Raw genomic sequence first — 16,727 nt, 5'->3', positions numbered from 1 at the left:
TTTGCTCTGTCTTACCTTTTTTTTTCAGTAACTCATACCATCAGAGAATCATAGAATGGCCTGGGTTGAAAAGGAACTCAAAGTTTCAACCCCCCGTGGGCAGGGTTGCCAACCACTAGACCAGGCTGCCCAGAGCCACATCCAGCCTTGCCTTGAATGCTTCCAGGGATGGGGCATCCACAACCCCTCTGAGCAATATGTTTCAGTGTGTCACCACCTGCTGAGTGAAAAACTTCCTCCCATTATCTAACCTAAATCACCCCTGTCTTAGTTTAAAACCATTCCCTCTTGTTCTATCACTATTAACAGTCATTCCTCCTCCTGTTTATACACTTCCTTCAAGCACTGGAAGGCCACAATGAGGTCTCCCCAGAGCCTTCTCTTCTCCAAGCTAAACAAGCTCAGTTCCCTCTTCATAAGAGAGGTCCTCTGATCATCTTAGTGTCCCTTCTCTGGACCCATTCCAAGAGCTCTGTGTCTTCTTGTACTGCCCAGGCCTGGATGCAGAACTCTAGATGGGATCTCACAAGAGCTGAGTAGAGTGGGCCACCCCTTTTGTAAAGCAGCCCAGGATATAGTTGGCCCACTGTGCTGCATATAGTCAGCTTCTGAAGGCTGAAAATATCCTCTCCAGAATGCTCTGTCTGAAATCATGGTATCTAAATAATCGATAACTGAAGAGTTCTGCAGAGTTATGGAAAATAATCTTAATGCAAAGCTAAGAACTCACCAGTTGCAGAGAAGGAAGATAGAAGTAGCACTTCTGTGTCTCAGATGACATATTCTAAAGCACTCACATAAGGTATTTGAACCTTTATTGTTTTGTTTCTATGGATAAACCAACCACTTATGTTCTCAAAATAAAAACTCAATATTATAAATAGTACAAGGTTGTAGCTCTGAATCAACCCCCATTACAGACATTTTAGGGAAGCCATCATTTCTACAGACATTCTAAACTCTGTGTCACTCCTGGTGTACTCAGGTAGAGAGGAAATCTTGGTCTAAATCTGTTTAACAGCCAGTGTCTAATAATCTGATTTTTTTAAAAGAGCATTTGAATCAGGGCTTTGCGTTAGTGCAAATCAGGAGTAATGCTAATGGAGTTCATAGAACAAGTGCAGGTTGAAAGAAAGAAAGCATCTAGGTGCACAGAAGGGAGCATTAACAGCCCCAGTCTTTGAACAGCATCTCCATAGGAACAGTCCTCAAAGGTTATTCCTTAACATAGAATCACAGAATCATAGAATCTTGGACTGGAAGGGACCTCAAGGATCATTGGCTTCCAACCTCCCTGCCACAGGCAGGGTTGCCAGCCCCCATTCAACCTGGCCTTGAACTCTACGAGGGACAAGGCATCCACAACCTCTGTGGGCAACCTGTTCCAGCACCTCGCCACTCTTTCAGAAAAAATATCCCCCTGACATCTAATCTAAATCTCTCCTGCTTTAGTTTAATGTGGATGGCCATAAAGCTATGGAGAGCTGGCCAGGGATGGTCATTGCTCGAGAGCTGCAGAGCTTTGGTTGGCATGGGTGAGACCTAGAGGTCCTGGTGGGCTGTCATACTGTTGATGATTGGTCAGCATGTGGTGAGTAATTGCATTGCTACTGTGGATAGATAGATGATAGATAGATAGATAGATAGATAGATAGATAGATAGATAGATAGATAGATAGATAGATAGACGAAAATGCAATTATAACAATATTGTTATCATTAAATAATCATTGCTATTTCCATTTTTCTTTGTATCTAGTAAATAGTTTTTAGCTCAACCTGCAAGTTCTATTTTGTTTCCAATTCTCTCCATCATCCTACCCTGGGGGAGTGAACAAATGGCCATGTGGTGCTGAGCTGCTGCCAGGTTAATCCACAACATATATACACTAAAGACATTTCTTCTTGACCACTTACAGCATGAAGATTCTTTTTAGATCTCGAGTTATTTTATTTCCAAAGTGACTTTACATGTTAGGTGGCGTAACCATGATGTCATGATCTTCACTGGTAAGAAAGAAACAATTCTAGTGTCAAAGTTTCTATATGAGCATGGCAGAGCAAATCAAGGAAATACTTTGAAAAGACTGTATTTCTTACTGTTGTTTTTTTTTGTTGTTGTTGTTGTTTTGTTTTGTTTTGTTTTGTTTTTTATGAAATCTATGTCTTGGATAACTTATCTTTATCATAACTAAAAGAGGCCTTGATACAACTATCCCTTTTTTGTCTTTTTTGAAGGAAGACTCTATCTGAAGGAAGTACATCAAGGTCCCTGTGCCAAGAAGTAAAAGAACAGAGAATAATTGTTTTTGTTTAATTTTCTCCTAAATACTGTGATCAACGATACAGGATTCGATTATATATAACTTCTAGAACTGAATGTAAACTAAGCTATGATATCTAGGCTAGACACACAGAGTTTTCAATTATGGAACTAATTTCTGATTGTTTAATATTGTAGACCCTTTCATTGTGACTTAATATGTCCTCTCTTCCTGAAAAAGAGCTTGAATAGATACCCACTCTAATGCAGGGACTCAAATTGACAATGAACTACTCATTATCCTTCAGTTAGAGGAAATCACTTAATTATTGAACCTGCACTCTAACCTCATCAAGCACATCACAGTTCAGATTTGGAATAATACCCCTGGAATTGTCTGTTTCTGGTTTCTTTGATACATAAAGTTACGATTAATATGGAGACAGCATTAGAACAATCCATAAAGCAAACTATTTTACAGAGAACTGTAAAGTATTTGAGACCAGAAGGCACATCTGAAGACTGTTTCAAAGCACCCTGCTCCAAACATTGCCAGTGAAAGCAGGTTGCTCAGGGCTGAGTGCAGTTGGGGTTTGAACACCTCTGAGGATGGAGATTCCAAATCTCTGGGAAAACTGCAATTTTCAATTACTTACATATTCAAACCTTAAAGATTAAAAAGTGCATCTTTTTATACTGACAGATAAACGTCAGTGATGAGCTGCATTTTGCATGTTTACATTTAGCAGCTGTAAAACACTGCACGAGACTTGACAGCAAGCAAAACCAACATCGTTTGTGCTGTTATGTAATTCTGACATCTGCTCCACATAATGATGTTTACAAATCTAAGTAGCCAGCAATTAGGTCAGATGTTTAGCACGGGAGATAAAAATTATGAGAAGATTCCCATTTTTGAGCATAAGTTCATAAGTTCATAAGTTCATAAGGTTGGAAAGGACCTATAAGATCATCTAGTCCAACCATCCTCCTATCACTATCTCTACCCAACTACTAAATTAAGTCCTTTAGCACCTCATCTAAACGCTTCTTGAACAGCGCTAGGGATGGTGCCTCAACCACCTCCCTAGGCAGGCCATTCCAGTGCCTGACCACTCTTTCAGAGAAAAAATGCTTCCTCAGGTCTAATCTAAATCTTCCCTGGCGCAACTTGTGGCCATTCCCTCTCGTCCTGTCATTACTTATCAGGGAGAAGAGGCCTACCCCCTCCTCACCACAACCCCCCTTCAGAAAGTGGTAGAGTGCAATAAGGTCTCCTCTGAGCCTCCTCTTCTCCAGACTAAACAATCCCAGCTCCCTCAGCCGCTCCTCATAAGACTTGTGCTCCAGGCCCCTCACCAGTTTTGTTGCCCTTCTCTGAACACGCTCCAGGGCCTCAATGTCCTTCTTGTAGTGAGGGGCCCAAAACTGAACACAGTACTCGAGGTGCGGCCGTACCAGAGCTGAGTACAGGGGGATGATCACCTCCCTGCTCCTGCTGGCTACACTATTTCTAATACAGGCCAGGATGCTGTTGGCCTTCTTAGCCACCTGGGCACACTGCCGGCTCATGTTGAGCCGAGCATCAACCAACACCCCCAGGTCCTTTTCCTCTCTACATTCTTCAAGCCATTCTGCCCCAAGCCTATAGCATTGCATGGGGTTATTGTGGCCAAAGTGCAGGACCCGGCACTTGGTCTTATTGAACCTCATCCCATTTTGCTCAGCCCAGCTGTTCAGCCTATCCAAATCCCTCTGAAGGGCCTCCCTACCCTCAGGCAGTTTGACACATCCTCCCAGCTTTGTGTCATCTGCAAACTTACTGAGGGTACACTCAATTCCCTCGTCTAGGTCATCAATAAAGATATTAAACAAGATGGGCCCCAAAACTGACCCTTGGGGGACACCACTCGTTACAGGACGCCAGCTGGACTTAACTCCATTAACCACTACCCTCTGGGCACGGCCCTCCAGCCAGTTCTCCACCCAGAGAAGAGTGAACCTGTCCACACCACGGGACCATGACCATGAGCACATGGCCAGTCCAGCGGGTTCAGCACTCAGTTCCATCGTTGGAGACAAATTTATTCAGGCTATGTGAGCTTATCTATTGCATTGTAAGCTCAAGTCTGGTGCTAGGTTTGATCCAGTAGTCATCTTTTCCCACATTCTTAAAACTTTCTCCCAAGATTTTCTTTATCCCCCCAAAGTTTCCAGGATTAGCAAAGCATGCTGAATGCTCCACAGGGACTGCAGATAATTATTTCAAGTACTGAGATCCCCAGGCTGATGGTAGATGCTTCTGAACAGTCCCTGCCTCCCTGCTGTTACAGATTTCAAATTTTTCACCAGTACTTAGTTCCATTTTACAAGCTGTCAGATAACTAGTCAAACTGTCAGAAAAAGGAAATCAGTTCTGCAGAGTTCTCAGTTTTTATTGTTATCTGTTAACAAATAATTGGCCTATACATGGCTGCACAAAAATTTTAAAAAGTTAAAACTTTACTGGTTGCTGTAACTCTCTGATAATCTTGAACAGCATAGCAATTAAATTATTGTCAAATGTGGAAATATAATGCAATACAATCAGAATTGCGCACTCTTCTTCCTATGAGCGTTTTGATGAAATTCAGGACCCTTCCCTACTTTAACAGTACAAGCACTGGCCTTCCCTTGGGGAGAAAGCTTGTAACTTAGCCACTGAGAGCAGCAATTAGAATGAGTGCAGGGTGTGTTGAGATATTCATGGGCTACTTAAAAATATGGTCTTAATGGCTTACTTTCTGTTTCCCTAATTTCTTTGCTGTGAGGGTGGCCAAATACTGGAACAGGCTTCTTTGTGAGGTGTTCAGTGTCAGTGTTGAAGAGTTGCTTGGGCAATGTCCTCATTCACATACTTTAATTTTTATTTCACCTATACAAGGTCAGATTATCTAGATAATCTTTGGTGGTCCCTTCCAACTGAACTACTCTATTCTATTCTGACAGATCAGAGGTATGTTAATAGTTTGATAATGTTCCAACTGTAGCTTGTAATAACTGTATGTTAAAGAATATATGAACACAACAGACATTAAATGGTATGTTTGCCACTTTCAGTTCAGTATGACTGTATGTCCCATTCTGCAAGGATTAGATGGCTGTCCCCATGGAAGTTATGTGTGTATGGGTTCCCTTCCCTGGAATAGTGACTTTGTAATCAGTGGAAAGTAGTAAATTCATTCTGATTCCAGATTCTAAGTCTGACCACTAAGTTGATACCAACAAGATGGAATAAATAGTATGTCAGCACCTGTAGTGGAGCAGGGCAGAATTCCTGGTATAAAAGCTGATCTGTGGGGGCTGATATTGCTAAGTAAGTTGTAGCTCACCATCAGTGCAGGATGTAGCTGTTGCAATTGTAAAAGAAAGAATGATGCAAGACGGTAAGAATTTGATTATCAGGGCAATTACTAGTTCCTCCTCAGTCAGTAGAGTTGCCATGGAGCAGAGTACATTTTCTCATCTCCCTGTTTGTTTGTTTGTTCTTTTCTCCTAGGTATAGGTGATTTGAGCATACAAAGTTTCATAAATGTGAACAGTGACTACAAAAGACCAGTTATAGTATGTGACCAGTCTTTAGGTGAAAACTTTATTATCACCAGTCTGCACTGACTCCTTTGTACCTTTTTTTCCTTTTTTCTGTTCTTAGATTCACAGTACCATGAGAAGTTTTCTTTGCAGTGTTACTACTAAAAGATACTTAGCAATTGCTGCTTAAGAATGAAGAAATGAGCTTTTTACCTACAAACATTTTTCCTAGGGAAGAGGGTTCTCAGAACAATTAAATCGTTTCAATTGCTTTAACTTTTAACATTGGTGAATCCACAAGGCAACCAGTAAAAGCAATTTACTCCTGTACTGACAGTGTTAAATGGATCTCTGTGTGGTCTGAAGGTGTTGAGATTCTATTTCCTTTCAGTTTGCCTCGTTGTTCATGTGTGCTTAGCCTTACTGACCAAGTGTGTCACTGTAGTGCCAGTGCACTCCACAGTGGAACTCTCACCAGTGAAAATGAGAGATTTCCTAATCCCAGCACTGCAGCAGTGCTCTGCTGGGTTCTTCCTGCTGGTCTGTTAAATTAAAGCAACTTGATGATAGCCTTATGGACACTTAGCTGGATAGCATTTCTACAGAAGTCATACAAACAGAAAGTGAAAAGCCTAGGATAGTGGCTGAATGGATTTTGTTAGCAAAGTTCCTTTAAAAAAAGCATCTAAAAAAAGTGTCCTTCTTGCTTGTGGCCAGCAATACATGAAAGTGGTGGTTTGCTTTATTTGAGAAATTCGTACTGCTGTACTCAACATCCAATGCTACCCAAAAAAAAAAAAAAAGAAAAAAAAAGGAAAGTAATTTCATCTCTTTTCCTTCTTGAAATCTTCTAAAGGCAGAGCATGCTTTGATATTTCTGTGGCAGGAAACTGGGGAAACTGCATTTATTCATAATTACCGATGCTTTATTACAGAGGAACTGAGCTTAATACCAGATCTTCTATAACAAGAAAATGCAAGATCATGCTTTTGAATGATGGCTGGTAAATGAAAAAGGCTAAATATTAAAAAAGACAAATCTATTTTTGCTCAAAGCAGCCTTCTAAACATTACTTTTTAGTCATTCAGCACTTTGTATTTCCGTGAACTGACTACTGAGAACACGATGCTAATTTCCTACTGAGAAAAACTAAGATGCAACTCTGGTATTTCAAATACTAAATCCTACATACTTAGAACTATAAATCCTGTATAAAAAGCTGTATGATGATGTTATAGTCTTTATTTCTCATGTTCATTGTGAAAAAAATTCATCTGCTTTATTCCATAAACAATTATCATTACTTTAACAATAGGTTTTCTTATGAGTTTATTTCCACATTTCATTTCATTATTTTTCCCATTTATTATATGCAACAGCACAGGATTTTGAAATAAAAATATAATCCAGCTGAAGACTTGGTTTAATCTGTGTAAGTGGTAGAAATCTAAGTGTTTGTGGTTTTCCTTGCTGTGTGGATGATGTGGTTTTCAACTGTTTTGTAACATATTGCTTTTAATGGAATATTAAGAATTCAATATCTTGTCCCATTAAGCATTTTTTACCTCTAGAGCCTGAGGGTTGGATTTTTATGGTTATTATGAGAAGTTGGTCCCTTTGGAACCATCCTTACAACTAGCTATTCAAAATACAAATGCAGCTTTCAAAACCTGAGTCTTAACTACCAGATACTAACCTGTGTTTTGTTGTTTGTAAGCATTTTACAGTAACCAAAAGATCTCTCATCAGAATACATCTCATGATTATAGAGTGACTGCCTCTTCAAATACTAGGTGTTAAACCTCCTTATAGTGCTTGCTTGCTCCATACCGAGTCTCCTGGCTCAGTCATGGAACACTTAGAAGACAAAAAAGTTTCAATCAGTATTCAGTTATTTCAGCTTGCTTATTTTAGCTCTATCTTCCAGAATTATTCTATCTTCCAGAATTAGCTATAGTCAGCTGTTTTGCCACTTTCTTCAGAAGCGCTTATACGGAAGTGAAATGTAAATCTGCATATTTGCAGGGTGGTATTTGAAATTTGGAAGTATGTCTCCATTGAAAATCAGTAAGCTCACTAAGCCTCATGTAATTATGCTTTTTTAAGGGACAAACTAGAGAAATTTTAATTTGAATTACCATTCATCACATTTCCAAATTCAGTCCCAATTTGAGGCTCAAATTCTCTACATCTATTTGCCGCTAGATAATGAGTTATCTTCCAAGACCATGACTGGCCAGGAAATATCTCATGTAAAATGGTACGGCTCCTTCCCATGTTGGTAGGGTTGCATGATTTTGATATCGCAGGGTTTTTTTTCAATATCATGCAGCCCAAACTGTAAAGAGTGCATGTATTTTTAAATTAGAAGGGAATTCATCTTCTCATGTATTTTAACAGGTAAGTAATAGCTGATGGGACAATAATATTCAACAATCTCATCTGTGTGAAGTGAAAGGGCTTTTCTAATGTGTTGTGCCCCTTAAAGAGCTGTCACTCAATGTCACATCAGATCTTCTTGTCTAAGCAATCTATGTGATGCCTTAGTGAAAATCTGAGCAATTTACCTCATGCTGTTTTGCCATCTTAGGAATGCAGGTTCTGGAATGGAACGGAATCCCCCTGACTGGAAAAACCTATGAAGAAGTACAGAATATTATAATTCAACAATGTGGGGAAGCAGAAATATGTGTAAGACTGTGAGTTTTTCCCCATCTTTCTGTTTCCATTTTTTTCTTTGGCTTTTCATGGCTTTTTTTCTTTTTTTTTTTTCCTTTTTTCAAATTTACAGTTGTTAAGGTGGAACCTTTGTTAGCATGAAGCATCAGTGTAATAATTAACACAAGAGTTCATTGTGAGTGTGGGTTTGTTCTTTGTTCTGTTAATTCAAATGGGATGGTAAGTTGAGGTGGTAATTTACAAACAAGGATATCCACACTTTCAGGCCATAGTCTCCTTTCACTGACACACATATAATCCACTGAATTTACTGACAATTAGGAAAAAAAAAGCTAATATAGCAATAACATGATTTTCACTGAAATATGTAGTTTAGATGAAAGTCATTTATACATCCTAAGAAACGTATAAAATTGCATTCAATCCATTAAAGATTTCACCTTAAAAGAACCTTTTCTTCTCAGCTCTTGAACAGCACTGCAAATATGTATCAGCAAAGAAGGGGCCATTCTTGGGAGCTGCTTTCTGTCATGAACCACTATTCATTTATCTACTTAATATGATAAGGAGGGTGCCATGAAAGAGTTTCTTTTGTCTCAGGCTTCTCATTGCTTTCTTTAGGGACCTGAACATGCTCTCGGATTCCGAGAATCCCCAGCACCTGGAACTGCATGAGCCAGTAAAGGCAGGTGAGCGATGAGATGATGCTTCAACGTTTGAGCAATGGATAGAAGTTGAAATCTGGATTTAATGTTAGCTAAGATATTAGCAGTGTAAGCACAGGTGTTGCATCCAAAATCTTACCACGGGCAGAGAAAAGACTATACCTTCTATACAAAGCCAAGCATTTTTTGAGTAATTGAAGGTTGCAACAGTATATGCAGCAAATGATTATTATTTCAGAGCAGTTCTGAATTTTGTAACAATTTAACCAAAATTAAGCAAATCACCCTTTTTAATAACTCAGTTCAGTCCATACTGACACAGCCTACACCATCTAATTACCACAAAGGAAATCCTAGTAACAATACTATGGCTAACATTTATTACACATGGAAGACATCCTGCTAGTTACCCCTTTCTCTGTGTCATGATAGTCCCCCTTCCAATGCTTCTCTGGTCCCTGTGGCAGTGCTTTGTCTTCAGAGGCATTACAGAAAGTTGACAGTGTAGAAAAGAATCTGCTGGAAGGATTGTGATGTTTGTGGTGAGAATGTTGGACTCCTTATTGGGAGATGGATGATGTTACTGATTCCTTCCTCTTCCTTTCAGGATCTGCTCAGGGCTTTTTAATGTTTTCTAGTATGTTCTGTGCTCTGCTTTTCCCATGCTAGTCAGCAGCTCTACATCACATATGACTTGCCTAGATATTGTACACTTCTTTATATGTAGTATACACATGTTTTTTGTTTCTTTCATTGTTCCCAAAATGGATTTTGTCCAGCTCTTGAGTCTATGGTAGTGTCAGTAACAATGAGATGCTGGTAGCCCTGGGGCCTCAGCTTTCATCCTGTGCCCAAAGCTGTTTGCACTTGCAGCATGCCTATACTCCTATAAATAACAGAAATAGATCTTTCTACACAACGTAATTACTGTTACTCCAATACATCTTAAAATTATCAAAAATAGGCCTCACAGCATACAATTATGAAAGGTGAAGAGTAACTAAGAGGAATTACAGTTACCTGGTCATTAGACAGTTATTGGTGCATCTAGACATGCTGAGACAAAGCATTTAGCAAACTGGAAAGTAGATATGATAAGCCCTGAGGCCTATGTTACCTTGATACAAAAATGGTAGAAACATAGACTATGCTGCCTAAACCCTAGATAAACAAGATCAGAAATGGTAGTAAAGACCTTAAGCCTTTCATGCTTTTGAGAACCTAGAAATCAAGCTGAGCCTTTTATCATTTTAAATCTAAGTGTTTTAAAGCACATGTGGAATTTACACAGCTTCATTTCCAGAGTAAATTCTTCCCTACTCTTCCAGTGGTGGTGGAAGACAATTACTCTCCTACCACAGGTGCTTCATATAGGGTTTTGTCATAAGAAAAGATTGGCTTTTCATCTCCATTTGCTTTCATTTTGTTCTGCTTTGGTTAATTTGCAGTGCTGAAGTTTTAAGATGCTTTTCTCTTTAATCTTTATATAAATGATCTCAGGAGCAGAATTCAGATTTACTAAATGTCCAATTGATTAAAAAAAAAAAAAAAGTTGAGGTTACATGCCTCACTGTTGCAGCAAAGTTGCAGCAAAGTTCAGATACTTGGTTAAACTGGTCAAGGTCTCAACAGTGAGGATAGACTTTAATGGTATAATTTGCTTCAGTATGATCCAAAGTTCTCATCCAAGGCTTACTTTTCCTCAGCTAGAAAATAACTTTCTCAGTAAGCTTGAGAGATTGGTAGCACTTGTCTTGATTAGAAGGATTAGAATTTGTAGGTTGGTGTTGTGGAGAGATTTCTCTTTTATATAAATTGCCTTTTGCATCCTCAAAGTATACAAGCAGTCCATGTGCCATGGCAAGATGAATTTGAATGTGCTAACAATTATGAACGCTCTTATTTTGATCCAGTAGATAAAGCAAAGTCCCCAGGGGTTGATCCCAAGCAGCTGGCTGCAGAGCTCCAAAAGGTTTCCCTACAGCAGGCACCTCTGGTTGCTTCCTCAGGAATAGAAAAGTCATCACATGTCCACTCTGGAACCACTTCTGCCACTTCCAGCGCTGTTCCCAGCCCCGGTCAACCTGGTTCTCCCTCAGTCAGCAAAAAGAGACATAGCAGCAAGGTAAGAAACTTAAGAGTCATGCAGCAGTAGCATTCTGATAACAATAAGGAATTGCCTATTTATCTTCTAGCAAGAGGTCACAGCACATAATGATGGATCCATTTACAGTGACTGATGGATGATTATGACTTTTAAGATACAGAATCTGGAGACAAAAATAAGGAGATTAAGTGATTTATCTAAGGTCATACAAGACTGGACCCTCTATGAAAATAGTTTCCTCAAATGTGATCTTATTAAATCCAGATCCATCTTAAACGTTGGCCCTACCCTGAGCTGGGGGCTGGACCACGTGACCTCCAGAGGACTCTTTCAGCCCCAAAAATATGATGGTCACTATCTGGAAAATAGTAAAAGATGAGTTCTAGATTGGTCATCAGAGTGCAGTAAGTTTGTCCTTCTTTCCATCTTTTCTCTGCTTTTTCAACCAAAGAAGCAAATGTGGAGAGAATGCAAAGATGTCCAAATCCTGCTACTAATAGAAACAGGGCTTTCTCTCTTGATTGATGAATCGACTTGCAGATTAGAGGTAGGGCCAGAGTGGCTCAGGGAATCAAAGAATATCTTGAATTGCAAGGGATGCATAAAAATCATCAAATCCATCTCCAAGCTGACAAAAAAAAAGCACCCATGGTCGCATCATGCAAAACCATTGGCATGGGGCTTGATGCTGATCTGCAGTGCATGTCCCAGAGAAAAATCCCTGAAACAGGGGCAAATCTTCCCCAAATGACAAATCCTCCAAGGGAGAATTACTGGTGTTCAGTGAGGCTGTAACTCTCTCTGCAGAAGTTCATGGAGATGCGTGAATGCTTGGCACATCCCCATGAACGCACTCAGCATCTTGCTTGAGGATTCTCTTTAACTGACTGATACTTAACAGGATAGATTTTTCTTTTTCTTTTCTTTTTTTTTTTCTTTTTTTTTTTTTTTTTTGAGAGAGAGAGAGTCCAGGTTTAGGAGGAAATCATGGTATTACTTCCCAACTACCAACAAACAAGAGGGGAGGAAAAAAAAAGATAAGAAAAACAAAGACAAAATGTTTTCTGAGCATTGTGTTGTTTTATCAGCAACCTGTGCTTCAGATCCCTCACCATCTTTGTTGCCCATTTCATAGAGGCTTCAGGGCCTCTACTCCTTCCTTTTAGTGAGAGACTCAAAACTGAACACAGTACTTGATTTGCGGATTCACCAGAGCTGAGTACAATCACTCCTCTGGTCCTGTAGGCTGCACTGTTTCTGATACAAGCCAGGATGCAGTTGGCCACCAGAGCACACTGCTGCCTCACGTTTAGGTGAGGGTTGGCCAACACCAACAGATCCTTTTCCTCCACTTTCTAGACACTCTGGCCCGAACCTGATAGAATTGCATGATAATAATATCCTCCTCGATATGTAGTTGGTGTGATCACACTGAGCATTGCACATTTATTATGTCAAATAGCAAAAACCACAACCTACCTACTTTCAACATTCAGTTTTGTTATTCAGGGTTAATGTGATGTCTCTTTCTCCTCAAAGCCTTCTTTCTGACAAGTCTAGACTGTAAAGACTCTGGTGTTCATGTTATCTGATTCTGTACATACACAAAGATCAAAATGTCAGGGTTTTAAGTGCTGTTGCAATTCTGTAACTGTCAGTATTGAGTGTACAGATTGGAGACAATAGAATGGTTTTGAGAAATATGTGTAGAAATTGCAATATGACAACAGCTGTTAGAAGTGTGATATTGAGAATCTTTTATTTCCAGTAAACTATGCATAATATAATGACATATCTCTGTGTTTATTTCTGCATTTTAATCTGACAGCCCACTGATGCTACAAAGTCTGTTTCTCATCCAGTCACTGGAGAAATTCAGGTAAATATGTAATTCGCTAAGTGTAAATTGTTTAAACTGGCTACTTTTCCCTTTTGAATGAATATATTAAAAATTATCTTCGTTAAGTGATTTCTCATTTATAGAATCATAGAATCACGAATATGTTCAGTTCGAATAGACCCACAAGGATCACAAAATTCAACTCCTGTCTCCTCACAGGACCAACCAAGATTCAAACCCTCTGTCTGAGAGCATTGTCCAAATGTTCATGATCTCTGGCAAATTTGGGCTGTGACCACTGCCACTGGGAACCTGTTACAGTGTCCAGCCACTCTCTTCATTAAGAATATTTTCCTAATCTCTAAACTGACCCTCTCCTGATACATCTTCATGCTATTCAACCCACTGAAATGTCACCAAATGGAATAAGATAAGGTCTAAGGCAGTGCTAGGTTTTCTTTTTTTTTTCTGTGAAGTTTGCTTGGGAAATACAAATAAAACTACAAAAAATGTTTCTGTTTCTGAAAGTGCTGAAAATGTAGTGAAATACATTCTGATCTTTAGCCTTCATACATTTACTGTATGACTTTATAACTTTATACTGGAATACTACTGGTAACCACTGGACTCTACTTCCAGTAAGGATTGTGAACACTTTCTCATAATGCAGTGCATTTGTTTCCATGCAGTGTGAAGTATGTGATTATCTATTATGTAAACAGACTTTTGTTTTTTAAAACAGTGGAATTGGGAGCAGCAGAACAAATTTTTTACAGATTTCTGTCTTTTGTTGTCTTTATTCATCCCTGCCTTTTATGTAGAAATGGTCTTTCCATTGTATCAAGACATCCATGGTAACACAGCTTTACAATAAGATAGTAAATGTTAGGTACCATAAGACTTTCAGCACTAAGGAACATGCTAGGCTTTGGTAGGTTAAGCTGATGGTTGGATTAGGTGATCTTGAAGGTCTTTTGCAATCTACATGTTTCTATGATTGTATTCTCTAATTGTGTATAATCCTCCATGCACTTGGGTTCCAGGTAGTCAGAATTTGTGTAATTTTTACTGAATAAACTGGCTATTGCTCAGTATAATATGAAGTGTTCAAATTTTATGTGCTTTTTACTTACCAGAGTAGAGCAATGTCCATGTTGTTTAAAAACAAAACAAAACAAAAATAATACTGACAGACTGTGAGAGAAACATTTGTTTCAAAATCCAGAGTAATCATCCAGCATCTCATTCTAGTCAGTTGAGAAACAGAATCTTCCAATATGGGGAAAGCAAAAGGTTTAAAACTCACTTCATGCATAGAATTTTTAGAGAATTTGGATCATCTAGGAAGTTAAATTAAAAATAATCTTACTGTGTTTAAATGTGTTCTCTAGCTTCAAATCAATTACGACAAACACCTTGGCAACCTTATCATCCATATACTTCAGGCAAGAAACCTTGCTCCCAGAGACAATAATGGCTATTCTGATCCTTTTGTTAAAGTTTATCTTCTTCCAGGGAGAGGGTAAGTGCAGGATAAATTTTAACCAGAATATTCTTTGTTTAAATTTGAGTTTGTTGCTTGTCACTAATAAACAGAACTGAGAGCTTGTTGATGTAGATAGTGAAGGTACAACACCAGGAAAAATAATGGATATTTAATGGGAAGTCAGATCCTACTCCCAGAAGGGTGTGCAATACATTGTTAATGTCTTCAGAAACTTTATGATAATTTTTTTAGATTTCATCTTTTTTTTAATATCTACCCATTTAAAAAATGTAATACAATGAAAAATGTGTACTGAAAGAACAGTCTTCTGAAGGGTACTAAATATATAGATTTCAAAGTTCTCATTAGAAGTCTCTAAGATGTAGTGAAGTGTATGGATTTGGGAGTAATAAGGTGGTCTTTGATTCTGAAATAGAAAAAAAAAGCCTGCATGTTAAGGTTAAAATTGTATTTTTGCTTTTGCTCAAAACACTGCAAGTTTGGAGCTGGTTTGCAAACATATGCAATCACAGTAGCTGATACTGGTTTAAGACTGCAATATCATACAAAGAAAAAAAAACCAGTCTATTCACATGATTGTGTTCATTTATTTAGAGTTAAGATATAGTTTCATAAATTCTGGTAAGCTTGTATTAAATGACTGTACAAATCTTATATATGACCACTTTTTTTTCATAGAGCATTGCTTTTTAAAACTCTGACTGCAATTATAAATAGCTCATTAATGTTCCTTTAAAAGATGTTTTTCTGTATCAGCAATATTATAACTCTTTTCTATCCCCTAAATTTGCAGAATGTCATATGTTTGTGTAAGTATATAGAGCTATAATAATCCTGCTGACTTAAATGGATTTACGAATATACCTGAAGTTAAGCTGAGGGATCAGATTTTGGTTTGCAAAGACAAATTCCTGCAAACATTTCAATTTGTGTAGTCACACTCATCCCAAAAGACTCTTAGGCTGAGACCATTTAACTAGAAATATGTATATCTGATGTACTCAAAATAAAAGGAAAGTGCATATTCAGGTCACAGTTCACATTTGGCGTATGGGAAAGCATAGCTAAGAGCATACAAATGGAACAGCTAAAGAAATGCGTATTTAGTATCATGCTGATTCAATCTGTACATAATTGAATATTGTTCAGTGGCACTGGGCCTAAAACTCTTACTGGATATAATAGGAACAGGTCTGAGTGTATTTTAATGCACCTAAGAATCTTGCCAAATACTTGTCAAATCAATTTTACTGGGAATTTTGCATATTCATTCACTGTTGTAGACGTTAGGCTTTGAACTACAGAGTTGTTCAACTTGCAGAATACTAGTTCAGATCCAAGCATTAGATTCAAACTTTGGGCTAAGTTATGAATTTTATTTGGGTTTATTAATGCAAAATATGGCAATGTTACTGTTTTGAATGTATCTTGGGACTTTAGGGAATAATGCAAAAGAAAAGCTTCTCAAAAGTTCAAAACTTGCTTATAAAAGCAGAACTGTAAACTGCTACTAAATATATTTTATCAGTAGTTCAATCGTTACACAACTGCTTACTATACCCGATGCCTATTTTCTTTGATTCTTATAGTAGAAACTATCCCTTATTCACATTTTCTTTCTTCTCTGTCTCTTCCTATTTTCTCTCACACTGCTTCCTCTGTGTTCCTAACTATTTAATGCTGGATGTGCAGACAAGTCATGGTTGTCCAAAATGCAAGGTAGAGTGTATTTCAATTTTCTTCTTTCACTTTTATTGTAAGTACTATGTTTTGATGAGCCTTTGCACTGAAAAGTAGATTTCTCTTGAGTTTTCACAATTCATGATTGCTGCGTGGCTTTGCTATTTATTCATTCTCCAGTGAATTTCATTTCCAGGTCAGAAGAAACTGGAAACAAGTAATTAATATTCCTTGATACAATAATATCCCAGGCCCAAACTCTTGAGGACAAATAAAATTTGTTTTGAAGTCTGGAAGAATTTAGTTTAGTCATAGATAACTAAAAATACATTTTCATTCACTGAAAGCGTATAACGATTAACAGCAAACTTGTCTCTAGATTTTGAGTGGTGGAATGGTGTTATTCCTAAGAAGA

At 38.2% G+C, this 16,727-nt stretch overlaps 1 protein-coding gene across 1 annotated transcript in view; it reads left to right on the top strand.

Annotated features, from left to right (window-relative positions):
- The window catches only part of PCLO (piccolo presynaptic cytomatrix protein), a 311,928-nt gene that overhangs the window by 231,414 nt on the left and 63,787 nt on the right, over positions 1-16,727 (top strand). The window contains exons 12-17 of the mRNA XM_065743701.1: positions 8,425-8,533; positions 9,135-9,202; positions 11,092-11,303; positions 13,114-13,164; positions 14,517-14,647; positions 16,325-16,351. Coding sequence (XP_065599773.1) covers positions 8,425-8,533; positions 9,135-9,202; positions 11,092-11,303; positions 13,114-13,164; positions 14,517-14,647; positions 16,325-16,351 — 598 coding nt within the window. The remainder of the gene's footprint in view (positions 1-8,424; positions 8,534-9,134; positions 9,203-11,091; positions 11,304-13,113; positions 13,165-14,516; positions 14,648-16,324; positions 16,352-16,727) is intronic.

This window comes from Cyrtonyx montezumae, unplaced genomic scaffold (genome assembly GCF_038088225.1).
Source record: "Cyrtonyx montezumae isolate F1298 unplaced genomic scaffold, pur_monq_1.0 scaffold_3, whole genome shotgun sequence".
Lineage (NCBI taxonomy): Eukaryota > Metazoa > Chordata > Aves > Galliformes > Odontophoridae > Cyrtonyx > Cyrtonyx montezumae.
This window is presented reverse-complemented; position numbering and strand designations above follow the sequence as displayed.